General features: G+C 53.4%; 9 protein-coding genes across 9 annotated transcripts; 6 read left to right on the plus strand and 3 right to left on the minus strand.

The window, feature by feature from the left end:
- Positions 1–410: 410 nt before the first annotated feature.
- On the plus strand, positions 411–4173 carry J7T55_014715 (uncharacterized protein; the record flags this gene model as incomplete). Its single annotated transcript, XM_053131684.1, has 11 exons — positions 411–439; positions 498–515; positions 768–921; positions 1109–1190; positions 1249–1512; positions 1597–1700; positions 1775–1815; positions 2080–2107; positions 2167–2197; positions 2597–2842; positions 2936–4173. 11 exons carry the CDS (start codon positions 411–413, stop codon positions 4171–4173), a joined length of 2235 nt encoding a protein of 744 aa, XP_052990077.1.
- A 625-nt stretch (positions 4174–4798) lies between these two features.
- J7T55_014716 (six-bladed beta-propellerlike protein) lies at positions 4799–5884 on the plus strand (the record flags this gene model as incomplete). The annotated part of the gene is made up of 1 exon (XM_053131685.1): positions 4799–5884. One exon carries the CDS (start codon positions 4799–4801, stop codon positions 5882–5884), a length of 1086 nt encoding a protein of 361 aa, XP_052990078.1.
- Positions 5885–8087: 2203 nt separating this feature from the next.
- Positions 8088–10400, plus strand: J7T55_014717 (uncharacterized protein; the record flags this gene model as incomplete). Its single annotated transcript, XM_053131686.1, has 3 exons — positions 8088–8597; positions 8672–9904; positions 9966–10400. 3 exons carry the CDS (start codon positions 8088–8090, stop codon positions 10398–10400), a joined length of 2178 nt encoding a protein of 725 aa, XP_052990079.1.
- Positions 10401–10765: 365 nt separating this feature from the next.
- J7T55_014718 (HECT-domain-containing protein) lies at positions 10766–14340 on the minus strand (the record flags this gene model as incomplete). Its single annotated transcript, XM_053131687.1, has 3 exons — positions 10766–13103; positions 13167–13787; positions 13850–14340. 3 exons carry the CDS (start codon positions 14338–14340, stop codon positions 10766–10768), a joined length of 3450 nt encoding a protein of 1149 aa, XP_052990080.1.
- A 948-nt stretch (positions 14341–15288) lies between these two features.
- J7T55_014719 (uncharacterized protein) lies at positions 15289–15599 on the plus strand (the record flags this gene model as incomplete). Its single annotated transcript, XM_053131688.1, has 2 exons — positions 15289–15366; positions 15420–15599. The coding sequence occupies 2 exons, from the start codon at positions 15289–15291 to the stop codon at positions 15597–15599; spliced, it is 258 nt and encodes an 85-aa protein (XP_052990081.1).
- A 1603-nt stretch (positions 15600–17202) lies between these two features.
- J7T55_014720 (uncharacterized protein) lies at positions 17203–19562 on the plus strand (the record flags this gene model as incomplete). Its single annotated transcript, XM_053131691.1, has 3 exons — positions 17203–19036; positions 19127–19385; positions 19442–19562. The coding sequence occupies 3 exons, from the start codon at positions 17203–17205 to the stop codon at positions 19560–19562; spliced, it is 2214 nt and encodes a 737-aa protein (XP_052990082.1).
- A 982-nt stretch (positions 19563–20544) lies between these two features.
- Positions 20545–22995, minus strand: J7T55_014721 (uncharacterized protein; the record flags this gene model as incomplete). Its single annotated transcript, XM_053131692.1, has 3 exons — positions 20545–22423; positions 22476–22608; positions 22665–22995. The coding sequence occupies 3 exons, from the start codon at positions 22993–22995 to the stop codon at positions 20545–20547; spliced, it is 2343 nt and encodes a 780-aa protein (XP_052990083.1).
- An 806-nt stretch (positions 22996–23801) lies between these two features.
- Positions 23802–24145, plus strand: J7T55_014722 (uncharacterized protein; the record flags this gene model as incomplete). The annotated part of the gene is made up of 2 exons (XM_053131693.1): positions 23802–23848; positions 23914–24145. 2 exons carry the CDS (start codon positions 23802–23804, stop codon positions 24143–24145), a joined length of 279 nt encoding a protein of 92 aa, XP_052990084.1.
- Positions 24146–24767: 622 nt separating this feature from the next.
- Positions 24768–25879, minus strand: J7T55_014723 (uncharacterized protein; the record flags this gene model as incomplete). Its single annotated transcript, XM_053131694.1, has 3 exons — positions 24768–25460; positions 25532–25614; positions 25684–25879. The coding sequence occupies 3 exons, from the start codon at positions 25877–25879 to the stop codon at positions 24768–24770; spliced, it is 972 nt and encodes a 323-aa protein (XP_052990085.1).
- Positions 25880–26906: the final 1027 nt, after the last annotated feature.

Genomic DNA, 26906 nt, shown 5'->3' on the forward strand with positions numbered 1-26906 from the left:
TCTATAGCTTACTAAGATTTAAAAAAAGCGCTATTAAAAAATTAGTTTTATATAGCTTTTAATACTATATACTCTTAAAAGCATTATATATACTTGTAATAAGAAATATTTTTAAGCTTTTATAATATTTAATTTAAGTAGTATAAATTAGAGCTTATTTAAAATATTTAACTTTTTAAAAATTTAAGTTTAATCTATTAATTATAACAGAACTTATATTTATAAAGTATATTGCAACTTTTAGGTGCTATATTTCCTAGGATATTAAGAAATAGCTATATTAGTGCATGTTCCTGCCAAATATTTTCTAAACAAGGTCACTAGTTAAGGAGAGCTAATTACTTAAGGGCGGCTGTATTAGTCTATAGGTTCCGGAAGTCACCACAAACAGGTTCACATAGCCAAAAGGCATGTTGTCCAAGGCTCTGGTGAATTCGAGGTATGTATATTTTACATGATTCTCAATTGCTCTCCACTTTGTGTCTGACCTTGTACAGAACTCAGAACCACAAAATGTAATCGTTGACTAATGTAATTGTCTAATACTGCCAGAGATTATTAAGGGACTCAGAGATCAATTTGATATGGAAGAAGCTATGAATATCAAGCCTTGCTACTTAATGTTATCTCCTCCAGAGATTATAGTGTTTAATCTGAAATACTTGAAATAGGGTATGTCTTAACTAGTGCTTTTTATAAGAATTTTTATAAGAAAATAAAGAGAAAGCTACGCTGACCCCCTTTCTAGTGACATGTGATATTACTAGTTGTGCGGAACCTCATTTCAATAATCATGGACTAGACTACTTGGTTATGCCCGAGGATAGAAGGATGATGATCAAGGCGCTGGTCCACAGATGTGCCGAAAGTGACGCGCTGTTCTTCCTATTGCACAGCCCTGCTGGTGTTGGCAAAACTCTTGTGAGCACGCCAGGTTCTCTCACCCTTTCAGTAATCCTGTACTAATCAGTTCTCACTAAAGACTGCAGAGCAGATAGCACAAACCACCCGATGACCACTGCTACTATTGAATGGTGGGGACATTGGAAGCGTTGTAACAACAGTGGAGCAGAAGTTATCCGATTGGTTCCGGTTGGCTGAGCTCTAGGGCGCGGTCATGGTTTTGGACGACGCCAATATACTGTTGGAAGCAAGAGGAGTCGACGTAAAGAGAAACAACATAGTCTCAGGTTGGTGCTTTCTATCTCCTTTGGAATATATGCCTGATATGCACTGACAAGGAAAAAGTGTTCTTGAAAGGCATGGATACTTATCATGGCATTCTTTTCTTGATGACCAATCGGATTGGTAAATTTGATGGGTCTGTCATGTCTCGCATGCATGCAGTCGTTCACTACAGCCAGCTGGGTAGTGAAGATCGGAAACGTGTATGGAAGAACTTCTTCGACCGGGCGCGCGAGGAAGTGGAGTTTGATTGGGATATCTGCCCGGATGTAATTGAAAGTGCGGAAAAGAAGCACATCGCCCAGAACGGTAGAGCAATACGAAATGGTAAGCTTGTCCGACACGTGAAAGCGAATCAGGCTCCTCTGTAATATTTGATGGCGTGCAGCTGACCGGCTTCTGACTTCTTAGCTTTCTCGAACGCAATGGCGCTTGCACACTATCGATTTACAGAACTGAAGCTAGAGGGCAGGGAAGAAGGAAGGGCGGTTCTGAGAAAAACGGACTTTGAGCAGGTCTTTGCGATGTTGGCAGATTTCCAAGAATCTCTTGATCTCTCATGAGAGTTACACGACTTGACAAAATGGAGAGATGGGCGATGGAGCGAGCCCCATTCGTGATTGTGCACCGGTATTTCATATGTTGTAGTGTGAAGCTATACATGTCTTGTGAACCCCCCTCCCCCCAGTGACGAACTTGTCCTTTTTGATAGAATAAATGCATTTGAAATAGAGATATTGAATAAACTCCCTCTTTAGTTTTGTAGTTTAATCAAATCATATCCGGACGGACACACCTGTTTCAGTCACAAATCTCAATAGCCTTTGCTTCGTCTGGCATGAGGCGCTGCCAAAGGCTACCCAACTGCGAGTACAGGTGACTAGAAACACATAGGTACGCCGGCCACTTCCAAAATATGCCAGTACTCGAAATGGACAAGGATATGACTCAAAGAGGCCAGCATAATCTCAATAACGGCAGCTTTCGGACCCCATTGTGGATTTGAAGCCCGGTAAGCAAGAAGCTCCGGGCGACATGATCTTCGTATTTGCCCTATTCAGCTACAGACACTTAGTATATAGATAGGTCTTGACTTGATGATGGTAGAATACCACGTATGCTCGCAGAAAGAAAGTCAATAGTAATCGTGATCGATGTACAACAGCAGATGAAAATTCCTACTTACAAACGTCGGAAGCTAACTATTCCTAGAGGGTTCGGCAGTCAACACTGATAACATCCAATCCCTGAGCTTGTGCCGGGGTTAGGTAGGGAGGGGCTCCCTAGCATTTGCCCTTCCCCAATGTCAACGGGCATATGTCGCCGGGGCTGGCGGCATGTGAAGCTCACATTCTCCTCAAACAGCCAAACTCGTGACTAATTCATCCTTGGGCCATAAATGACCTGATAGGCGAGCAAACAAAGGCCAAAATCCAGGCTTTTCAGCGAGCCGAACCACCGGACATGAACGCCTCAAAGAAACCTCGAGGCGAGCGTCAGCCGTTGCTAAGACACGTTGCCCCCGTGCCAATCCAGGAAGACAGCAACACCTTGCCCGACGATCTGTGCCATGCCCACGAGCACGACACATCGCACCCGCGCACGACAAGCACCGTCGCCAAGATCCTCGCCACGACGACCTCTTTCCTCGTGTTGGGTACGTGCAAGGCCAAGCCGCCCCGGTAGCGCCTCGTCTCACACCACAGAGAACCCCGCCGACACAGTCACACACAGCTAACGCAAGAGACAGGCATGATCATCTCAACGCCGGGCGTCATCCTGCCCCACCTCGAAGCACACTACCACCTCTCCGACGTGCGCGCAAGCCTCATCTTCCTCGTCGCGCCCTGGGGCTACCTCGCGGGCGCGTACCTGAACGACCCGATCCACCAGCGCCTAGGGCAGCGCGGGATCGCCATTATCGCGCCCGTGTGCCAGGCGCTCTTCACAGCCACGGCGTCATCCTTCCACGACGCGCGCCGCGGCGGCTTCGAGGTGTTCCTCGCGGCGACCGTGTTCGCCAACTTCGGCAACGGGCTGCTGGACGGGTCGTGGTGCGCGTGGGCCGGCGGGCTGGGCGGTGCGAGGCGGAATCTCGTCCAGGGCCTGCTGCACGGCTGCTTCTCCGCCGGCGCGGGGCTGGGGCCCTTCCTGGCCGGGACGTTATTCTCTGTCTACGGTGCGCCGTGGTGGTCGTGGTACTACGTCCTTCTCGGAGCGGTAACTCTGCAGGCTGTCGTGCTGATTTGGGTCTTCCGATTCGAGAACGGGCAGAGATATCGCGAGGCGTTGGCTGCGGCCAAGCCTGCTGAGGTTGATCGCGTCTCGGAGGCGCCGCCGCTGGCGTCCCACTCTGGTCGAGGGGCGTTGAGGCACGCTGTCACCTGGATCTGCGCGGTCTACTTCCTCGTCTACGTGGGCACCGAGTCCGCCATATCTGGCTGGGTCGTCACCTTTATGCTCCGCGCACGCCACGCGTCGACGTACGTCGCAAGTCTGTCGTCTTCGGGTTTTTGGATCGGCATGGCTGTTGGCCGGCTCCTTCTTGGACTCGTGACAGACAAGGTCGGCGTGCGCGTGGCGGCTACTGTCTACGTTGTGATCGCGATCGTGGCGCAGGCGGTCTTGGCCGCTGTCGATGTCGCTGCCGTATCGATCGTCGCTGTCATCGTCGTCGGCTTCTTCCTGGGACCGCTGTTTCCCTCGGGCATCGTCGTGCTGGCGCGGCTGCTGCCCAAGGACCTGCACGTGGGCGCTGTATCCTTCGTTGCTTCTGTCGGCCAGCTTGGGGCGGCCTGCGGGCCGTTTGCCCTTGGCTCACTAGTGCAGCTGCTGGGGATCCAGACCTTTCAACTATTCATCCTCGCATTACTCGTGGTGGCGCTGCTGGTCTGGCTCATGTTTCCGAGATTACCGGTTGAAACAGATCGTGACAGCTCGGGAAGTACCGAGGTCACAACTCATGATGTCGAGAGGGAAGGACTTTGATGTTGCCCGCCGCCAAGACTCGCGATAATTTCATGAGACATCCCACTAAATGCTTCAGCACCACATCGCCCGCAGATACACGATAAACAAAAGAGATCTGGGTATTCATATCAGAACACAAACTATCTATTTGCTCTCTCCTGGAATCTCCGACAATCCGACTCTATGGTAGCATACCGATGTTACCTTCAAATTTCCGGCAGATAGGTTGTAAAGACCCACTGCCAAGGAGAGCTTGACAATGCAAGCTATAGGGCCGTAATGGCCCCGCATGATGCAAAGCTGGTTAGCAGTGGTCTCACGACCTCAGAAGGACCGGGCGCCGAAAATACACCTATATGTCTCGGCGCCAAGATGTTTGACTCGCCGTGAGCCTCCTATAGCAGATGAGGTTCGCGCCGATCTTCAATATCGGCCATGTTACGCAAGGCGCTAGGTATAAAGTCAAAGAGAGCCTCGTACGTCAGCCGGCTATAGCTGAGGCACTATTGAGCAGTAGAGATTTTCATCCAACACTCCTTTCGCGGTCTTAACACTTGAACCTTGATCTTGCCTCCCGCAAGACAAGTACGCCATTCTCTATATCAGACCGAGCTGCGTGTAGTGTGGTGTAAACTCGTGCAAGATGCCTGGCTTCCTCAAGGCAACAGCTCTCGCTGCCATGGGCTCCCGCGCCCTGGCGGAGCTCACCTCGACCAACCCGGATCTGGCCGACTTCGCAGTGTACGACCCGAGCTTTCTGGACATCGTGGGGGAGAGCGCGTCGATCGAGCTCATCTACAACGCCACGGAGCCGCTCTTCCACGAGGGCGGCATCTACAACGCGACGGGGGACACGCTCTACGTCAGCTCGAACCGCATCCCGCTGCCCGTGGGACAGGTGGACGAGAGCACGTCCAACCAGACCATCAAGCTGCACGCTGTGACGAACGTGTCATCGGAGATCACCCCGGACGTGGTCTCGGCCATCACGGTGCAGTCGCTCGACACGTCGACCATCAACCTACCAAACGGCGGCGTGGCTCACACAGGATCGTCCGGGATCCTTTTCACGGCGCAGGGGAGCAAGACGGCGGCGGCGGGCATCTTCTCGATCCCGGACCCGCTCAACAACCCCAATGCGTCGGTACCCGTGGTGACGTCGTTCCTGGGGCGTCCGTTCAACTCGCCCAACGACGTGACGGTCAACGAGGCCGATGGCGGCTCGATCTGGTTCACGGACCCGTCGTACGGGTCCCTGCAGGGCATCCGGGAGGCACCGCAGCTGCCCACGCACGTGTACCGGTACGACCCGGTGGCCAACACCACGCGCGTCGTCGCGGACGGCCTGCAGCAGCCCAACGGGCTCGCGTTCAACGCCGACGCGAGCGTGCTGTTCGTGACGGACGCGAATGCATCCGACGACAACCCCGCGGGCCCGGCGACGATCTACGCGTACGATGTTGTCTACGACGCGCCCGGGACGTTCCTGACCAACAAGCGGGTGTTTGCGTTTGCGCCCAAGGGGATTCCGGACGGAATCAAGGTCGATGCGGCCGGGAACGTGTGGTCTGGCACGGGCAGCGGCGTTGCGGTTTGGAACGAGGCTGGGGATCTGATCGGGCAGATTACTGTCCAGGGTGGGGCGGCCAACTTTGGGTTTGGTGAGACGGAGAAGACGGTCTTCGTACTGGGGGAGAAGCTGCTCTGGAGGGTGAAGCTTGATATCTAAAGTCTGAGGACTGTGTGGTATACCTTCCTCTGATGGCACACACAGGCGGGAACTCAAGAGAGAAGCTACCCCACACCCAGTATACCCGACAGCAGGTCAGCCTTCGCAGATTCTCCCAGAGGTTGTTATCTCAGGTGAGGTTCCTAGGTAGAGGTCACCCTCTTGAAGGTCATCCAATGGGCGAGGATGTTCTTGTCAATATCTACATCAGATTCGAATCCTCTCGGCCTAGCAGCCTAGCTGGTGACCAAACTCATGTTGAATCCGATTCAACTGATCAATAATTGAACTCGAACCAGCTCGGTCTTGGCACATATGCATCTGCGTCATTCTAGCGGGCATCTGGCGTGGTGTCAGATCCCCCTAGGCTCATGCATGTATGCAAGCAAGCAAGCAAGCATGAGCGCATGCATGATGATGAAGAAGAAGCGGGCCGCATGTCCCCAGCAGTCCTAGACACTTTTCCCCCGCGGGTATCGGTCAAACGAGAAACAAGGCCAGGAACGGGCCGTCGGGGGCTTTTTCTTGCTGACACAGTGACGTGAAGGAAGGAAAATATTTAGAAACAACACCCATCACTAGATCAACGGTGGCAACAAAACATCAATATTGTCTCGGGCTGCCCCAACATTGACGATCAGCAGTGGAATTTACCTGACCTCGCACATGTTCCGAAGTGTGGGAGTGCGTCGATTAAATTACGGTGCCGGTTCGGGCAAGGCGACTCGAGACACGAGAGCCGGCTTGGCAGGCCGCGCAGGTCTCAGTCTCAGCTTTGCTTCTGGTCTTAACAGCTCGATGCGAGCAAGAGACAGCGAGGTACGTGTGTATATGTATATGTGTGTGTGTGCACTCACTCTGACATCAACCAAACTCTGCATCGCGCAGAGTTCCACCAGGCATTCCAGAAAAGCCTCAACTGTCAGAGACGTGCCAGACTACTCAGACCTGCCAGACCTGGAGGCGTGGGAATCCCTCGATCGGGCCCACAGGGCCCAGCGGGCATGATGGGACGAAGCTCACTGTCGCCGCCATGGTCAAACACTGGCTCCCACAGGTCTCCCACAGGTGGCTGCCTGTCCTGTCTGTCTGGCGGGGCTCCTGTTTCAACAATCTGCGGTACATGAGCAGAGACTCGTCACTGCTTGTGCTCGTGCCCGTTCGGCGCATTCGATGCCCTTTTCGATGTTGTATTCCTGTTCGCCCCCCGATGCGGTCAAGGGCGAATCGCAGTCGATCCCCCAGATTTCCCAACTTCGACATTTCGACGTTGCTTGCCCCCTGGTCCTCTACTCTAGTCCCCTGGACTCGGATTCGGATGATCCCCGTCGCTCACACACTCGCCCACTTCCCACTCAGCTAGCTCTCTGCTGGTGCTGCTGGCACGCCCCTCTTTCTCGCATTTCCCCTGAGCTCTGCCGACGCTAGGATGGGCTAACGTATGGAGACTACCGCATTTAAGGCTGAGGCCGTCGGCGACGGGCTGACAGCAGACAGCAGCCAGCCGACAGCCAGCCAGCCAGCCAGCCAGCCAGGACGGGTTTCTGGGCGTTTAGAGTTAGAAATTATTACGAGTCGTCGACCCGACCCTTGCCTTCCTTGACCCTGCCCTGCATCCGTTGTGCCTGACCTGACATCAACCTAGCTTATCTTTCTTAACTCTCTTTCTGTGCTGCTCAGTATACCAGTGCCGACTGCCGTTAACCCTTTTACCTTTCGCAACTTGAGACCATCAAAGTCAATCAGTCATTGAGACACTCCAACCATTGGCAAGCTTCTGCAATTGTATCATTGCCTACACAGCGGTACATCCGGCCAAGTACCTATCCTCTGTTGTTGGCGGGCGGGACCACAGACGCCGCCTCGCTACTAAATCTAAAGCCACCTGCAGTCCCGAGGTCACTTGCTACTCACTCATCGAGACGCTTGAAGTAGGCGGTTTCATCATTGTGCCGTGCCCTCCAAAACCAAACTTCTTTTCCTCTGAGTGAGCTGAGCACCTTGGTTCACTCACCTAGACACTGCGAACACCTCTTGAGCGGGCAGTGGACGATTCAACCCCTGGGGCAGCGTCGTGGTCGGTGTCGACATGACCAGACAGCCTCCATCATAAACACATCCTCTCACTCTCACTCTCACTCATAACCCCTACTCAACCCTTCACTATCCGTCACATGCCAAATCGGCCGTGCCTGAAACGGGAATGAAGAAGCGCGTGGCCATCCAGACGCCTCGAGGCATTCGGTATCCAGGAGGCTTGCCCTCCCCACGCCGCAACATGATGCTGCGCTCGCGGCAGCAGACCTACACCTTCGTCGCCGGCGTCTTCATTCTCTACGCCATCTTCGCCACCACCCGCACATTTCTCCCCGTCGCCGACCTGCCCCTGCCCATCCTCTCGGACATCGAGCCGTCCTTCGCCTACGACAAGGAGCCCGTCTCCGTCACGGACGATGGCGACTGCCCCGAGTATGGCCGCTGGGCTGCACATCCCCACGAGCCGAGGTCTGCTGGCAAGTACCGGCTGCCGTACCAGAGGCCAGCCCCAGAGTGCAGGAAGATCGTCATCCCCGAGGTCGAGGAGGCCATCCGCGAGATGAACAAGACTATCAAGGACCCGGACTTGTTCAGGCTGTTTGAGAACTGCTTCCCCAACACGCTTGACACCTCCGTGACGTGGACGGGCGTGTCGAGCACCAACATGCAAGAAGAGGTACCGCCTGCTTGCCCTTCCTCCCCTTTACCTGCGCTATGCGCCGAATCAAGAGTACTGACACTCTCCCACAGCTCACCTTCTTAACAACAGGCGACATCCACGCCATGTGGCTGCGTGATTCGGCCAACCAACTTCAGAGCTACGTCAGCCTGCTGAAGCCGCTCACGAGCGACAAGAGCAGCAGCAGCAGCAGCAGCAGCAGTAGTAGCAGTAGCAGCTCCTCATCAAAATCCACCACCTCCAGCGACCAGCAGCAGCAGCAGTCCAGCAGCGGCAGCGGCAAGCTGGCCTCGCTGTTCCGCGGCGCCATCAACCTCCAGAGCAGGTACATCCTGGCGTCGCCGCACTGCAACGCCTTCCAGCCGCCGACCGAGTCGGGCATCGACCCGGCCGACGGCGGCCACCGCTCCGACTTCGTCTCGCCCGCCTACAACCACGACGTCGTCTTCGAGTGCAAGTACGAGCTGGACAGCCTGGCCTCGTTCCTGCAGCTGTCGTGGGACTACTACTCGCGCACCAAGGACGCGCGGTTCTTCGTCGACGCCAGCAGCAGCGGGTTCCCCACCTCTGCGCCTTCGTCATCTTCTTCCTCGTCGAAGAAGAGCGGCGGCAGCAAGAAGACAGCCAAGGGCAGCAGCAGCAGCACCAGCAGGAGGAGAAAAGGCGGCAGGAGGAAAGGCGGCGGCGGCGGCAGGGGCAGGCGGCCCGGCACGGACGGGTGGAAGGACGCGGTGGAGGCGGTCCTGGACACGGCGGAGGGGATGCGGCAGCCGACGTACAAGGACGACGGCATGGTGCCGGACGCGCCGTACCGCTTCACGCGCGTCACGAGCGCCGCGACCGAGACGCTGCCCAACGGCGGCAACGGCAGCCCCGTCAGGGGCGGCACGGGCATGGTGCGCAGCGCGTTCCGCCCCAGCGACGACGCCACCACGTTCCAGTTCCTCGTGCCCGCCAACATGATGCTGGCGCGGTACATGGGGCTGTGCGCCGAGATCGTCGACCGCGTCGAGAAGGAGGAGGCCCGCGTCGCTGCCGCGCTGGCTGCTGCGGCTGCGTCGTCCCCGGCCTCCAAGGGCTCTGCGAGCCAGGATGTCGTGGGTGGTGCGGAGGAGTACGATGAGGAGGTCATCGAGGGGGATGAGGACGAGGACGAGGCGGACGACGAGCCCCTCGCGGACAGGATGCGGCGTATGGCTAAGGAGATCAAGAAGGGCATCGAGACGTACGGCAAGATCAAGCACCCGCAGTTCGGGGAGATTTACGCCTACGAGGTGGACGGGTATTACTCAACCAACATGATGGTGAGTCTCTTTCCTTCATCTTCACACACTCAAAGCAAATCAGAACTAACAATACGCCCAGGACGACGCGAACCTGCCATCCCTCCTCTCAAGCCCCCTGACAGGCTACGTAGCACGCACCGACCCAGTGTACAAGGCAACGCGCAAGTTCGCCCTGTCGGACGCGAACCCCTACTACGACCACGGGCCCGTGATCAACGGCACGGGCGGGCCCCACATCGGCCCGGGCATGGCGTGGCCCATGTCGCTGGTGGTGGGGATCATGACGAGCGACGACGACGACGAGATCATGGGGATGCTGGGCCAGCTGGTGGCGTCGACGGACGGGCTGGGCCTGATGCACGAGAGCGTCAACGTCTGGAACGCCGGGATGTGGACGCGCGCCTGGTTCAGCTGGGCCAACGGCCTGTTTGGCCAGATGATCCTCGACCTCGCCGAGAGGAAGCCTGCCGTGTTGAAGAGTAGCTTCCAGGGCGAGGGGAAGGGCAAGTCATGACATGGTTGGATACTCAGCTAGCCAGCCTGGGATGTTGTGGGTGGCAGATGGGGAGGATTTGGAGGACAGGCGATACCCTTTCTTAATATTTAGCGCAGGCATTATCTTGCATAGAAGCGAAAATCTGATCTCACGACGAATATTATTCGTTTAATTGGCTTTGTTAAGCCCTGTCTATTCATGATTCATGTCCTGTTCATGCCAATGTCGTCCTGTTGTTCACCGAAGACATTAATAACGAAAAAGAGTCGTCTACTGCCTATTACTCCTTGCGGGCAGCAAGGCTCCTCCTCAATCAACGCCGCCGTCTTCGATTACACTGTCCGCCTTAGGCATGGCAATGCAGACAAACCACGCCGCCTCCTCTAGCTCAGATCAAACCCGGCCCCCGAGCTCACCGCGTACAGTAGCTTGTCCCTCAGCTGCGCCGCCGAGTTGTAGAGGGGCAGCTTGAGCAGGTTGACGCACGTGCTCGCGCTCGGTAGCCGCGTCGTGTCCTGCCCACCGTCGCGGATGCTGAACGCCGGACGCAGCTGCCCGAACCCAAGCAGCGGCGCCCGCGGAGTCGACGTCACGTACTTGAGCACGTCGCGCCGCTCCGAGTCCTTGAGCCCGTGTAGCACCTCCCAGAACATCTTGATCACCGGGTGCTCCTCGCCGTCGTCGCCGATCTGGTACAGCCCCGAGTACACCGTGTTGCGCCGCAGGTCCTCCACATCGATCTCGGTCGAGTCGCCACCCACAAGCCGCTGCAGTTCCGACTGGTTGAACATGCTGAGCCACGCCGGCTCGATGATGGCGCCCAGTCCAGTCAGAAAGGCTCTTGTGACACGCGAGGGCTGCGCGACCAGGCGGTGCCGCGCCACGTAGTTTATGTACAGGAGTTTGTTCTCATTAGTGACGGTCATCTTGTCGCCGTCTGGTGCTAGCTTGCGCGTTGTGATGCGGACTGGCTCGTTCGGCATGGAGGTTTGGTCGTCGATGGTGAAGTCTAGTCCGAGCTCGGAGACGTCGCCAGGGTAGTTCTTCAGCTTCATCATATTTGTGTAAAGATCCTCATCAAGCTCCCTCAAGTCGTTGATGTTTGCCCGGTACCCTGTGTCAGATGCTGATGCTGCCCACTTGAGCAGAAAGAACCCGGCAAATACAACATCAATCAGGATGCCTTCGTATAAACATTTGCCAATTATTCGGCCGAGAAACTCGTACTGCTCCAGTATGCCTGACATGGTGTCTCTCCATTCCTCCGACTCGGGGATTGATCCAGACTCCCGAAGCTTCTGTTGCCGCTGGTCAATCGCGCACGGGTTCGGGTAGAGTGAGTTCTGGCTATTGGCGGCGAACAGGCTTTTATCGTCTGTGAAGGCCTCCTTGGTGGCACTCATCAGGAACTCCTTAGTCACACCTCCACCGTCGATACCTGCCTCCGGTATGTCGAATTGGTCGACAAATGTAATCTGAATTGGCTCCTTTAGGCCATCTTCCAACTTGTAGAAATGCTCGAATGCATCCTCGAATACCCTGCCTCGGCGCACTTTGGCGGAATGCCGCCCGATGACTTCTCGACTTCGGTCGGTGTGCATCAGACTCATGCGCCATTGATCTGCTTCGACATGACCATCTCTTCGTCTGATCTTGTCAAGGTGTACAAAATCGCGGAATATTTTGACTCTTGTTTCGAAGGGTATGACGAAGGGCATATTGCGAAGAATCTCAAGTTTTGGCGCAACAGTGGCAGCCTGCAACTTTCGCTGTTCCTGCTTGTGGGCTGCCCTCATCCTCTCCATGCGCGCGTTGCGTAAGGCCTGTGACGTGTAGGCCGAAGTAATATACGCATCCTGCTCGTCACTGTCGCTGTCGTCGTCGACCTTAATGTCCTCATCGTCACTCTCAGCGTCTTGGAGCTCCCGCTGCCTTTGGTCTTCTGCCACGACGGCCGACTTGAAACCTTCCATGTCAAATCTGGAGGTCATCAGCCAATGGTCGCGTGGAAGGAAGCGCCGCCGGGAATCGCGTTCATAGACCATGCGCATCGCCTGTGTTATAGTACCCCGGAAGGTGTCAAAGTCCACCCCGGATATCACGCTGTACGTGTCGTGTGTTTTGCCCGTCCCCTGCGGCGTCTTCTGTTGGGCCGTAAATAAATCTTGTACAGTCGAATTTTGGCGCGGGGTGATTTTCGATGCATGCTGGCGCAGTTCATTTGCGTGGTAGTACAGGGTAAAAGCAAGATTCCTCAAGAATAAAGTGAGACTTTTGAGCTCGTCCAATGTGAGCATGCATTGTCGTAATCGAGACATCTCTCCGGAATTTAGGTTTGCTGTACTAAGTGGAGAAAAGAAGTCTTCATCGTCAGTGAGCCGCAGTACAAAAACGTAGAGTTCGAGGAAAAGCAGTATGGTCCTCCATTCGCGATCCCACACTGCATCGTCCTTGACAGGGGTAAGCTGTTTCGATGCTTTTCCTTGGAGTAGATCAAGAGTGGTGCCTCGGTCGTCTGTCATGACACTCAAGAACATCCTCGTACGGGCCATTGCGTTCCAGAAGAATTTGACGGAGTTCGGGTACGACGGTATGTCAGCGAGGTACAACCTCATGCGGATGTCGTCGCTGAGCGCTGGGAAACATCGAATCAAAGTCAGGATGTATGCGGCAAGCAGACTCGCTTCTTTGGATTCCTCCTGAGATGATCCGGCAAAGTTCCTAGAGTCTGGTGAGCTATTGATTGCAAATGAAGCTTGGCAATGCAAGCAGGCCTGTACTTACGTAGTGAACCTTTCAAGGACATGGGAAATCTCATCTTTTTCAACCAAAGACCGGATGGCCTTTTCTATGAAATGTGGAAGGCGTTTCTTGAGGTTGGCAGAGTCTGTTGTCGCGTGGCCAATATGGTACTTCTTCAACTCAATGTGCAGACTTGAGAGCTGAGTGTACAGTGCGTGCAAATACGAGGGTCCGAGTGAAGAGTCTCCCGTGGCATTACCCAGGGCAATGAAGTGAGCCAAAAGCCATAAACGTGCATCTGTCTGCTGCGTTGAGGCCCAACCTGCGGCGAAGTCTTCCACTATGCCAGCTGACACCTTCTCTGTGTCGATTCTCTCTGCAAATGCACTAACATTGCCCTCAAATAGCTCAAGATTTGGCTGGGTCAGGAAGCACAGAGCAAATGCGGTCGAGGCACGCCGTCCCGTGTCCTTCACTATTGGCACCAAGATAGCTTGCTCTAGCAACGAGAGACTCTCTGCATCCCTGATCTCTCCATTGCGACAGTAATTCGCGATGATATCGAACAGACTGTCCAGACAATCGTGCGCGGATTCGAATCTCGTGGAAAGGATTTGTATTATCACTTCAAAACTGGTACGGGGAATTTGGTCGTAGCCGGAACTAGACGCCATGGTCAGGCACGAGTGCTCAGGTATCTAGGCAGGAACATGTAGGCCGCATACCTTCGCAGAAGAACAAGCAGCTGGCTTGTTAGTCTCTTTATTTGAGACCCGCTTGTCGTTGCCTCTGACTTGACAAGGGAGCAGTCGCTTTGAAGAAGATCTTGGGCGAAACGCTCGAGTCGAGCCCGGTCGTCGGGTCTTCGGGGATCGAGGGCAGCAACAACCAAGGGAAGAGCTTCAGATGCTGTTGTCCGCGAATCGGCATGTGATCGATCGTTGTAAAGAGCGTCAAGAGTCCCCCGTCTTTGGTCCTTTAAGCTTCGTCTCGCGGTGTGACCCCTCCATGTTCTTTGTATGGACTGTGCAGCCTTGAGTTTCTCCCTCTCGAGCTGTCGCTTGTTGCGTTCGGCCTGGGCGTCAGCGACGGTCTTGGATGCGCTCGAGGAGCTCGTCGGGGTCCAGGACGTGGCGGCGAAGGGATTGAGATTCTTCTGGCCGCTCATGTTTACATTTCGCGGCCGCCGCGAGTTCCCAGAGAAGGTGGGAAACATTCTGTTGGCGGTTTGGGCTGGTTATTAACCAGCAGCAGCAGCAGCTCGACAGCCGGGTGAAGGTGTGGGGATGCTCGCGGGTACGGTAAGGAGGGCGGCACGGCACAGCTGCAGTGTGCCAGAAACTCGAGTAGAACAGATTCAACGCTGGCCGTAAAGAACAAGAAGGAAAGGGCAGCCACAGGCCGTAAGACTGTTTAGAAAGAAGAAGGAAAAGTTGTGTCGAGCCTTGCGTGGAGGCAATGATGCTCCGGATCGGTGGCAAGCAGTGGGTAGCTGGCAGGCTGGCTGGCGAGCAGGCAGGCAAGCAGGCGACGAGGCAATCAGATGTTAGCGGCCTAGGACACCCATGGAGAGATGGGTTCCGGCTGAGCTTCTGGAACTTTCAGAGCGTTCGTGTATTTAGTCAGCGAGGTGAGATGGACAGACGGGCGTTTTGGGTCTAGCTCCAGGCCCACGGAGGGGTCCTGGGGTACCTGGGTGTGTCATGAGGTCGACCCGGTAGAGCCGATCGTCTCCTGCCGCCCCAACCAGCAGTTCGCGGCCAACAGCTCCAACTTCAAAGGAAGGGAGTGTGGGCACAGAGCCACGGCTGTGAAAGCAAGAGGATAAACTATTCTGATTTCTCAGAATAGCCTCCTCCAGAAAGATCATGACTCTATTTGGACCTCGCTGGTAAATTACCAAGATAATCGAGATGAGTCTTGACTCGTCGGCGGTCCACGGGGCACACCTCTACAGCATCACATCCTGATTGAGAACGTCCTCATCGTTCTTGGGCTGGGTCCTGTGGGATGGAGACCCGGCCTCTCTCGCGCTCGTAATATAAAAGGATGCTGGATGTTGTTGATCTCACATATGTGACTGCCTCAGGTCAACTTCTTGTCTTTTCAAGACTCTCGTTGAATTGAAAGCAATCTGTGTTCGGACTCAACCCACAACTCCAAGATGAAGTTTAGCACCTCGATCCTCACCATGCTCGGCCTTGCTGCCACCACTCTCGCATGCACAGCGTCACAAGGCTGTGTAAGGAAACACTCGTTCTCGGACCTACTTAGAACTCGGCTGATCCCTATTAGTGTTGGAACAATGAGGACGCCTGCAGGAACCAGCACAAGAGCTGCAAGGGCATCGCTGGCAATTTTGGCGATTGCCCCTGTGATGAAGACTCCTACAAGGCGGACTTCTGCAAGGGCTTCGACTGCAACGGTGCCGACTGCTGCGACACCACGACGCACTGGGGACGAAGCTGCCCGTAGAGTTTTGTCTCCGTGAATTGTGGGCGGTGATGGATTAGAGATGCTGGAGAGCAAGACCGGAGTGGAACCCCACCAGAACGGGCAAGATGTCCTGCTGCTCGAGGTGTGGCCCTGTATAAAGTTGTCATTTTTCAAGACTGTATATAGAAAAGATTAGATTTCGGTCTGTGAACATTGCGATTTGGAAACTGAGAGATGGAATATCCAACTTTATCTCCCCAATGTTGGGCCTAGATGAAACATTCGTCCATGCTACCAACTTTAAGTGCGTAAGTGCCTAGATTGGTGCGCGGGTACGTAGATAGAGGGGCATCGAGCGGGTTGGACTTGGGCGATAAGAGATAAGGAGGACCTTCTCCCATAAGCGATAGCTGCCCCGCACCTGCCTTCACTGGGGATGGGGTGACCGTCTTTTCGTTGCCAGTTGAGCAAGTGCACCACATCGGTGTACTCGCTGAGGAAGGGGCTTGGGTAGCCTCGGCAGCAGCAGCAAACAAACAGATGGATAATGTGCACGCCTGCCTGTACATGTGCAAAGAGAGACTGAGACAAAAGGTCTTAACGGCATTGAATGCACCTATTTAGGCAGCTGCAGATTCTGAATTTGCAGAAGATCGTGGATTGGTAACAGCAACATAATTATCCGTACTTGTTCATGCACCCATCGTTTTAGCACTGCTTGTCATCGGGTCCGGTTTGCGCGACAGCAGGCGCGGTCTGGTCTAAAGTGTTATACTGTACGTGTTAGATACGGGGCACGGGGGTGTGTGCAGGGGCACGGGGGGTACGGAGGTACTTCCGCACTAGCGCAAGTGACGCGCGACTGACAGCCAGCCAAATTGCCAGCAAACCAGCGAACCGACGGCAGGAAAAAACTTCATCAAAAAAGGCGAGTCGACTCCGCAGGCCCTTCCTTCCGCCTTCCCTTCCTCTCCTTCAACCCACGAACAACCTCTTATCCCAAAGAAGCCCCTTCAAGGTCGCGCGAGCTTCAGACTCCCTACGTACGACTTCACACTCGTACATGTGTTCTGTTCTCGTCTTTCCCAACCACAAAAACTCCACAAAAAAAATTTGAAAACTCTCCCAAAAAAGACCAAATCACAACCTACCTGTCCATACCAAAAAAAGAAAAAAAAAACCAGCAAAATCAACAAACCCTTTCCCCCGCCATCATCACCCAACTCTCCCTCTCTCAAACAAGTCAAGACGCAGTACCTGTCGTCTTCTTCTTTGACCACCTCAAACCCTGCGACCTGCCGATTCCGAATCCGACGGATTCCAACATCACGCGGTCCTCCTTTGACCTCCCTGGTTTGCTTTGTCTGCAGTCAAGGTCGCCGTCTGGTCAACCTCGCTCACTCGTCGTCGCACGACCCCATCCCATCATCCCCTTACTTAGGTGTGTTCGCCCCTAACGAAGCAGACGAACCGAATACTTCACTTCTGCCCTCCCTTGAAAATTTTCAAAAAAAATCCACCGGTCGCGATCTGTCTCCCACCGCGCCGCCATATCCTCTCTCTCGCATCCTTGACCGCCGATCACTACTGACCAGCAACACTCGTTACATAGTTCCGTCAAGCGAACCTTTCATCCCTCGAAATGGCCGCTCCTGCTTCCACCGGCGCTGTTGACCAGCTCGCTGCTGATCTCGGCAACACCAGCCTCAACGGCTCCGACAAGACCCCGGCCAACATCAACACCACCGTCAACCCATCCGAGGGCGCTGAGGATGGCGCCGCTCCCACCCCAAGCTCTGCCGCCCCAGGCAACCATGCCTCGTCCGCCTCGCTCTACGTTGGCGAGCTCGACCCCACTGTCACCGAGGCCATGCTCTTCGAGCTCTTCTCCCAGATTGGCCCCGTCGCCTCTATCCGCGTCTGCCGTGATGCCGTCACCCGCCGATCTCTTGGATACGCCTACGTCAACTACAACACCACCATTGATGGCGAGAAGGCCCTTGAGGAGCTGAACTACACCATCATCAAGGGCCGCCCTTGCCGCATCATGTGGTCGCAGCGTGACCCTGCCCTGCGCAAGACTGGCGCTGGCAATGTCTTCATCAAGAACCTCGATGTCGCCATCGACAATAAGGCTCTGCACGACACCTTTGCTGCCTTTGGCAACATCCTCAGCTGCAAGGTAGCCCAGGACGAGCACGGCAACTCCAAGGGCTACGGTTTCGTCCACTACGAGACCGATGAGGCTGCTTCTCAGGCCATCAAGCACGTCAACGGCATGCTGCTCAACGAGAAGAAAGTCTACGTCGGCCATCACATCCCCAAGAAGGACCGCCAGAGCAAGTTTGAGGAGATGAAGGCCAACTTCACAAATGTCTACGTCAAGAACATCCAGACTGATAGCACCGACGAGGAGTTCCGTGACCTGTTCACCAAGTATGGCGATATTACCTCGGCTTCGCTTGCCCGTGACCAGGAGACCGGAAAGAACCGTGGTTTCGGTTTCGTCAACTTCACCACCCACGAGGCTGCCTTCAAGGCAGTCGAGGAGTTGAACGGCAAGGACTTCAAGGGCCAGGATCTGTACGTCGGACGTGCTCAAAAGAAGCACGAGCGTGAGGAAGAGCTCCGCAAGTCGTATGAGGCCGCTCGCATGGAGAAGGCCAGCAAGTACCAGGGCGTCAACCTGTACGTCAAGAACTTGGGCGATGACGTCGATGACGAGAAGCTCCGCTCGATCTTCTCCGAGTTTGGTCCTATCACATCTGCCAAGGTCATGCGCGATGCGATTGAGCCCGGTGACGAGGCGGAAGACAGCGAGGGCAAGGACAAGGAGAACAAGAAGGAGGCGGAGGACACCTCTGGTGAGGATGAATCCGGCGAGAAGAAGGGCGAGAAGAAGTCCGACAAGAAGTTTGGCAAGAGCAAGGGCTTTGGTTTTGTGTGCTTCAGCAACCCTGACGATGCCACCAAGGCCGTTGCCGACATGAACCAGCGCATGATCGATGGCAAGCCTCTCTATGTTGCTCTGGCGCAGCGCAAAGACGTTCGCAAGTCCCAGCTTGAGGCTAGCATCCAGGCTCGGAATCAGATCAGAATGCAGCAGGCCGCCGCTGGCATGCCTGGTCACTTCATGCAGCCACCCGTTTTCTACGCTCCGGGTCAGCAGGGCGGATTCCCCGGCGCAGGTGGGCGTGGCATGCCGTACCAGCTCGGCATGCCCATGCCTGGTGCTCAGCCTGGCCGTCAAGGCCAGTTCCCCAACGCCTTCCCAGGCCAGCCTGGCGGTGGCCGTGGTGGCATCCCCCCTCAGCAGATCCCCCCCAACATGTACGGCATGCCTGGAAACTACCCACCTGGCGCGTACCAGCAGCCCAACAACCCTCAGTTCATCCAGGCCCTGCAGCAGGTCCAGCACCAAGCCGCTGCTCTCGCCGGCGGCCGCGGCGTCCAGCCCGGTCGCGGGCCCATTCAAGGTATGGGAGGCATTCCTGGAAATGTCCAAGGTATACTTAATACCTCGACCCCCAACGCGTCTGGAACTGCCCCTGCTAACATGTTTGAAGGCGGTCCTGGCCGTGGCAACATGGGCGGACGCCAAGGTTTCCCTGGCCCTCAGGGTGGTCGCGGCGGTCCGATGGGCGCCCCTGCTGACCTGAGTGCCTCTTCACTGCTCCAGGCTCAGGTTGCTGCTGCACCTCCACCTCAGCAGAAGCAGATCCTTGGCGAGGCAATCTTCCCCAAGATCTCCAACCTGCAGCCTGAACTGGCTGGCAAGATCACTGGTATGCTCCTGGAGATGGACAACCAGGAACTCATCAACCTGTAAGTTTCACAGGCCAGCTTGTTTTTTCTGGGAAGTAGCGCTAACATGAACCTAGCATCGATGATGACACCGCCTTGCGCGCCAAGGTTGATGAGGCTATGAATGTTTATGACGAATATGTCAAGAACCAGGGTGATGATGGTGAGAAGGAGGAGAAGGCAGAGTCCAAGGCCTAGAGGGTCTGAGAACTCAGCACACTCTGAACCGGCCACCGCAAGCGCTTCACAATATGATACCCTTGATTACTTCTCTTGCTCGATGACCCGCACGGCCTTCTTCGGTGTCGGCACCATTTCTTTGCTGCTTCAGGCGGCTCTCACAGGGGAGCACGATCTGATGACGAAGTTATGACCGAGGACCTTCGGCATCCTTTAGTCTGGTATCTCTGGTCGTTCTGAGGTGGCGCTTTTAGATCATTCTTCGTGGACCATTTCATTATGTGTTCCACAGCGCTTGGAGAATGTACTCTGGTTCTGTTACATGGTTTTAGCATTGAAGCTTCTACCATACATTGTTCGACGATTTTCTTTGTAATTTTTTTTCTTCCACTCAATGGACGATGAACCACGGCTTGGACGATTAGGATGGACCCGCACACATGATCTTGTCGGATGGTCTCCTCGGCGGTTTTTGCTGGCGTTAATAGGTTCTTTCCGGTTGCTCGTTTTGCCCACTCAGGGGGCCTCCACGCTCGGAACATTCCCGAGGTGGCCGAGCTTTGAGATCAAAAATACCCCCGTCGTCACTGGCCACTCGACTTTCTCGAGGCCGTACGACTGACTTTACGTCCGTTCATCAAGGGAAGGGAATGAAGTTATTAGGAAGGGAGGAGGATGAGGGCAAGGGTATGGGAATACGATATTGATTTTTGCCCTCTTGGTATGGCAACGGTCGGTAGGAATTAGGTACAGTTATGGACTCCCCGGAAAAGTTCTTGAACTTATTTGATCAATTGTTCGATGATGTCAATTGTGAAACTATCTTCTGCGTGCTTTGCCCGTGCGAAAGCGTCATGTTGTCTTTTTGTACATGCCATCCTTCTTTTGATTGTAAAATGGCAATCGACCTGGCCTGCCACAATATATAGTGAAACGTAAAAAGTCTTGAAAGGGATTACCCTAGAGAAGGTTATTCTGTAAGAGATTACCCTATAGGATGTCATCCTGGAGGAGTTGATCTCCTAGGGGAGGTTGAAACACGATTGCTGTTGCTCGAGCCCGAGACAGGCGTCAGTGGTATAGCCATAATCGCTTGACCCGCGGATCCGGTGTCTAGGCGGCGGCCAGTCTGCCGACTCCTCTCAGAGCTCTCTTGGGCAATCCAGCTTTGCACAGTCTCGTTAAATACCCTAGAAAGTACCCGTCTGGTAAACGATTCCATGTTGAAATCTGCCAAATCGACATTGGCAGCACTCGAGGGGCCGATGATGACATTTTCCTGTTCCAAAACGGACTGTCCAATCGCAGGACCTTCAGTTCCCAGAAATAAGCACAAATCTCGCACAGAATTGTGCAGTCTGTCGGAGAGATCGTATGTGTAGGCCGGTGGTGGCGCAACATCTGGGAATAGTATGGCCCAAATGCTGTACCATTGTTCAGAAATATCGAATGATGCCTTGACTCTCTCAGTCAAAAGCCGAAGTTTATCGTGTGAGAGTCCATCTGGGAGGTGGGGTGTGGAGCGCTCCGGGCACATGCCGGGGTTGGCACGAGACTGCCGGATATGGTCGTTTTTCAATTCCTCCGATGGGAATGTTACTCCGCATATAGGGCAGTAGTTTGGGTCTCGCATGTGGTGTCTCCTGAAATGCTGTTTGATATCGGATATTCTGGCAAAGCCAGCCTCACGCATACCACAGCGAGCCCATTTAACTGGGTCCATTTTCTGAAAATGACAAGCAAGTCGGGGTTGTCCATCTTGTACTTGTTTTCGGCCCTTCTTTGCCACTGGCCCTTGGTCTCTTTGCGTCTGGTCATCTCCTAACTTCCGTTTCGAACCCTCCCTTTGACCAGTCTGAGAGGCAGAAGGTGAAGGGCTCCATGACTGGGAGCCTGGTCCTCCGATCCTATCAGAATTGCCTTGATGCTCCTGGAAAGCGTGGATCACCTTCTTGACTGCTTCCGATTCCAAAGGATTATATAGATAGGCTTCACAGACAACCATATCTGAGGTCGTGGACAACCACGTAGGTCCATACCATGTGGTTCCATCGTAGATAGTTCCTTCATTCTCACTGACGGAGCTGGTTCTAGTACTAACACTGTCGGCAGTAAGCGGGCCTCGATTTGCGTAGATATTGTCCCAGAATCTCATCCTCGCGGCGAAAGCTAGCTTGTTGCCCACGAACCTGTGCTGGTAGAAGTTGAATACAGCGAACTCGTCCCTCGACATGATGTAGCTCTCGGGCTGCGCCGTGACGCGGCCCCACAGCTGCTCGAGCGTCGACTCGAGAACTTTGCTGACCACTGGGTCTGACGCCCCGTCTGGGCTGTCACGCGCGATCTCCAGTGCCTCGGTCACTGTATTTGGCGGATAATTCCCTTGGGTTTGCTCGTCTTCGCGTCGCATCATCAGCGAGGGTTGTTTGTTGTAATCTTTCTCTGGAGAGCTCATGTCCTCAACCTTAACTTCCAATTCTTGCATCTCAGTCTTGTGGTTCTCAGCTGATTGTAAGATGTGTGGCCGATAGGAATAGTCCTCTGAGATCGAGCTTATTATTGTGCTAGAACTAGCAGGAGGCGTGGGGAATGTGTGTGCTCTGTCTAATAAAGGACGGCTAATGAAAGACGGAGGTTGCTGTGACGGGAGGCCGTCTGCTGGATGGTCATGAGGATGCGGCAGAGAACGGAGAGGAACTGCTTTAGGATGCTCGACGTTGTCCCGCTGGCGACGGCCAGCAGCCTGCATAACTTGCGTAGTTCGGTTCTGGTTCACTGGGTGGTAAAGAAGGGCTCCAATATTGTGTACAAATAATGGATAAAGGAGCTCGGTGATCTTCTCCGCGTTTGCATAGTGAAGTGCTCTCTCGAAGGGAATCCTATTACTGAATCAGAGACTTTGAACACGTAGAGTCTCGGTTTTGAACATACCAAACGCCCTTCAAATGCATTGGACCAATCTTAACTACGTGGCGCACCTTTTCACTTTTCAACATGCCATCACGTCGCCCTCTCGTCATGCCTGCGACGTTGAGCAGCTTAGTGCCGTTAACCATGTGGTTGTCTGTAGCGATATCAGTTCCGTTGCGGTTGCACCATTAGATACGTAAGACTCTCTACCTTCCCTGCGTGCTACGCAGATGCCCCTGATCTCAACTTGGAAGCATAAACTACCCTCGTCCTCCCATAATGTCGCTGTTACTCGTGGCTTCGTTCCTGGGGGCGCAATTTGACCCGTAGTGTCGAAATCACTAGACTGAGCTGACAAGCCTGATGCATCTGGCACAAATTGTGTCTTTCCACTCGAGCTAGATTCGGGTGTCGGCAGACGGCTTCCGTATCCAGCACCAGGAAGATGATGGTTTCGGCTCCAATTCAACCCATCGCTTGTTGAGGGTGTTGTGCTGTTGGCTTCGACCCCTCTATTGATAACGAGGCTCGTCTCCATCATGGCCAGCTGGTTACTGAAGGGTCAACTTGCTGGGCTTAATATTCAGAATCACAGAAAACAGATAAATATACTGAGTGTGGAGAATATTGTGAGCTTTGGTATCAAGGACCGTTGTGGATATCTTCGCGGAATGCGGCTGAAAAGGCAAAACTCCCCAGGCCACTCGTTGCTTCTTGGGTGAGTGGGGAATGGCGAATCACATCTTTGCATGGAAGACCCACATTCTCCGAAGACACGAATGTGCCCTTGTCAAATGTGGCGCCAATCGGACGGCCGCATGCTCAAGTGAGACTGGTTGCTCCGGCATGGCAGCTTCACACCCCTGGAAGTGCGGGTTGAACATGTGTCTTTGCATTGGATTTGTTCAGTCAACGCGTCTCTATGTCTATGGAGACACCTAGTTCGGCCATATTCGACATCAGAATTCCGGAATTCGTTAGATTAATGTTGCCGTGTAGTTCGTGTCTTGGTATTCATCTCACGACGGGCGGTGGGCCGGATAGGAACGCTACGAAGACACGACAGGCAGCGGAGAATCCTGATCATGCGACCAAAATACACACAAACGTGTCTTCCTACATGCGTCTTCTCACAGGGCCAAAATGTGAAGATGAGAATATGTTGTTCTCACCAGAAGAGTGATGTATAAATAATACCCAAGACTTCCTTTCGCAGTTCAAATTATTAGTCTTCAGCGCATTTTTGCAACTCGTCGAAAGAATTCTGAAGTTCTTAATACATCACCAGAAGGTTGAATAAAAAGCCATTGACCTAGTTGACATTTTAATTGATAAGCATCGCCCAAGATGTCGCGAAGATCTACAAAATCAGCAACATTGACTGAAGATACCGAGTAAGTATTGCTCCTCAAGACTCCCAACACTTTGGAGAGTATTATGTTCAGAATTGTATATATAGAAACAAGCCAAAGAGTTCGGGCCCACCCATGGTGCTTCAGGCTTACCTTGCCACCCAGAATCCCGTGGAAAGGAGGCTCATGATGGGCAAAGAACCCGAAGACGTCAACACGGTGAAGTCGAGGGTTCAAGCCACGATCAAGAAGTGGGAAAAGTGTTTCAATGGCCACAATACCAATGTATACGAGGGGCAAGACCCGTCAAACAAGGCAGAGTCCAATGTCATGATCTGAACATAATGAAGCAGCAGTTTCGCGTGGCATAGAGTATCACCACTGGGATCTTTTATGAGATGTTCATGGTCATGTATGTATCAGACCAGGAAAACGCCTAGACGGGCCTTATAGAAATATGTCGTCACACACCTGTGGCTCATGAAGACCAGCGCTACAACTAGGAAAGACAAATTGTCAAGGTGTCGGATACCCTACTGCGGCTTATCTTTGTCCCCTATTCGGCAGCTGGCCACTTTAGTGGGACAGGTATAGTGACTCCGCGAGTTGGCCACAAACACAGTCATACTTATGCAGAAGCCCATGCGGGCTTCAAAGGAAAATTGATCTGTCTCAGCGAATCATCATAGATTTATACATGCACGAAGTCCCCTGCATTACTTCCTTCAATATGTACTCCAAGGCGCAATACGCCATCGTCAAGTTTGCCTGTAATAACTCGCGTAGATCAAATGCAATCTCCCCATGATATTTGCTGGTCGGATCTATTGCGATTCTATAAGCGATGCACCACATCTCGAATAAATCAAAATGTCAGGGAAGAACGATGGAGAATGTATATGTCAAGAAACATCAACATCAACTGTAGAAGAATAAATATATATTGAATCTTAGTGAGCGTTTATCTTTTCTCGCCATAAGGATTTCCATCTGCCCAGTGTGGCTTCCATGCCCCCTTGGCCCCTTTTGTCTTGAGCTGCAAAGCCTTTAGCAGACTATAAATCACCTTCAAGGTCGGCGTGGGTACTCCTAGGGCAGCTGCTTCTCGAAGAGGCTCTCCGCAAATAACCTCGACCTCGAAGTAATTTCCCTTCTCAATTTCCCGCATCATGCTGGGATGAAAGTAGTCCTCCAAGCCATCGTTGTAGACCACAGTGTCGGGTAGGTTCGGGTCAAGATCGCAACCAGCGGCGTTGGCCGCAGCAATGATTCCCCGCATGATCGACTTCAGCAACTCATCAACAACGAATACTGACATTCTCATCCGTGATGTATCCATCTGAAGAACGGTAGCAACGGTGTTGAAGCTCGCGTTATATACCAACTTGCGCCATCGCGTCTTTAACACATTTGGTTCAAAAGTAAGCTCAAGCTTGCCATTTGGGTTGTAAATTTCCATGTAGCGGCGCGCGGCGGCCTCAGCGACGTGTTGAGGTATCTCAGGGTTGTGAAAAGGTCCAATCTTCTGTTCGTCAGTGTCGTCGTGGAGGATGTCGCCATGAGACCTCTCGGTCGTACCAATCGTAGAGACGCTGCTTATGACGATATTCTTAGGGTAGCGAGCAATAACGGGTTTCTCAACGTTGAGACCATTCTGAGAGAAACGATCGCAGTTTTACCGGGAGTAACAGCAGGCTCGATGATGTCCGCAACCGTCGGCGATACATCAGGGACATTCTTAGTGGTGACAAGAATGTAATCGAATGGCGGCAGTCCCTCCTTGACCACATTCGGGACGGCTTTCAGTACTTGAAGCAACCGTCATTGTCAGCATAGTATCCCAACGCTCGTGTTGACAACTGCGGCTGAATACTTACTGTGAGATGGCTTGAATCCAACGATCTTGCCATATTCAATTGAATCAATGTTCACGCCTTGTCTGTTGACGACCTCGTAATTGGAGCGCATGACAGCGGTGACTTCAGCCTTTCCGCCAGTCTCCAGTGCATAAGCGGCCAAGGTACCAACACCTCCCGCTCCTACTAGCAGAACTCTAGACTTCGAGGATGACATTATGGAGGGATTCCAGAAATCAGAATTAAGCGGCCACGGTGAAAGTGAGGTTACAGATTAGAGGTTCCAAACCATGGGACGCAGAGGTCGACGAAGATAAGACGATAACTCAAACAGTGCAGCTGTTGGCGAATTCGGACATACAGTGGAACCAAAACGGAAGTAAACAGCGAGCACACTCGGCTACCTGTGCATTATGGGGGTTCACTAAACAACGTCACATCTGTAACGCACCATGTACTTCAAAAGTATTGCCAGAACAAGACTCTAGCCATTCTGCATTGATATAGTTCCTGACAATCGGCAAAGCAGGGCAGCGGAGACGAAATTGCTCAGACATTGTAGCGCCTTAACAGGGTCGCTTGCTTGGAAGGCTGTAATAACGCCAAATGTTCTGCGGAAAAAATGGGAAGTCGAAATTGCGATGATAGATTGATCGAGAAAGAAGCCTCGGATTGGTTCCAAAGCGGAAAAGGTCAGTCTATATCATTGTGCTTGCGCGGATATTCTGCGTTAGTGACTGACTGATTGCACCTTTTGCATGAATGAGACTAGTATGGAAATCGCATGCATCCTCCCCCTAAACGATGATTAGATTACAAGCTGTCGGCCCTGCCTTTCGCCTTGTACTCAAGCTTTCGTCCATCAAATTATTCTTGCTCGCCGTGCGATTGGATCTGCCATTTCCTAGCGAGACTCAAGAGCATTTCGTGCCATAAAAGGTGGAGTTGGCGGGGTTGCTCCACCTTTCCTTCGCTCGGTCTTTCTGCCATTGCATCTTGCTTTTTAACCCTCGATAACCTATCATTCAGGATGACACATCAAGAAGTTGGCTCCGGCAGTCTGATAAGTAGCAAAAGAACTCCGGGCACGAACTGCGGCAAGTGGTCCGATAGGAATGGTACCATTGGAAGCTTAGCAACAGCCCGAGTAGAATACTACAGCTTGGATCGTTTTTGATCGATAAATAATTATAAACAGAGAGCCTCGCTCCGATGCAACACGCAATACACAATTGCCCTCGCAC

The sequence above is a fragment of the Diaporthe amygdali genome (genome assembly GCF_026229845.1).
Source record: "Diaporthe amygdali strain CAA958 chromosome Unknown NODE_28_length_639089_cov_64_968398, whole genome shotgun sequence".
In the NCBI taxonomy this organism is placed as follows: domain Eukaryota; kingdom Fungi; phylum Ascomycota; class Sordariomycetes; order Diaporthales; family Diaporthaceae; genus Diaporthe; species Diaporthe amygdali.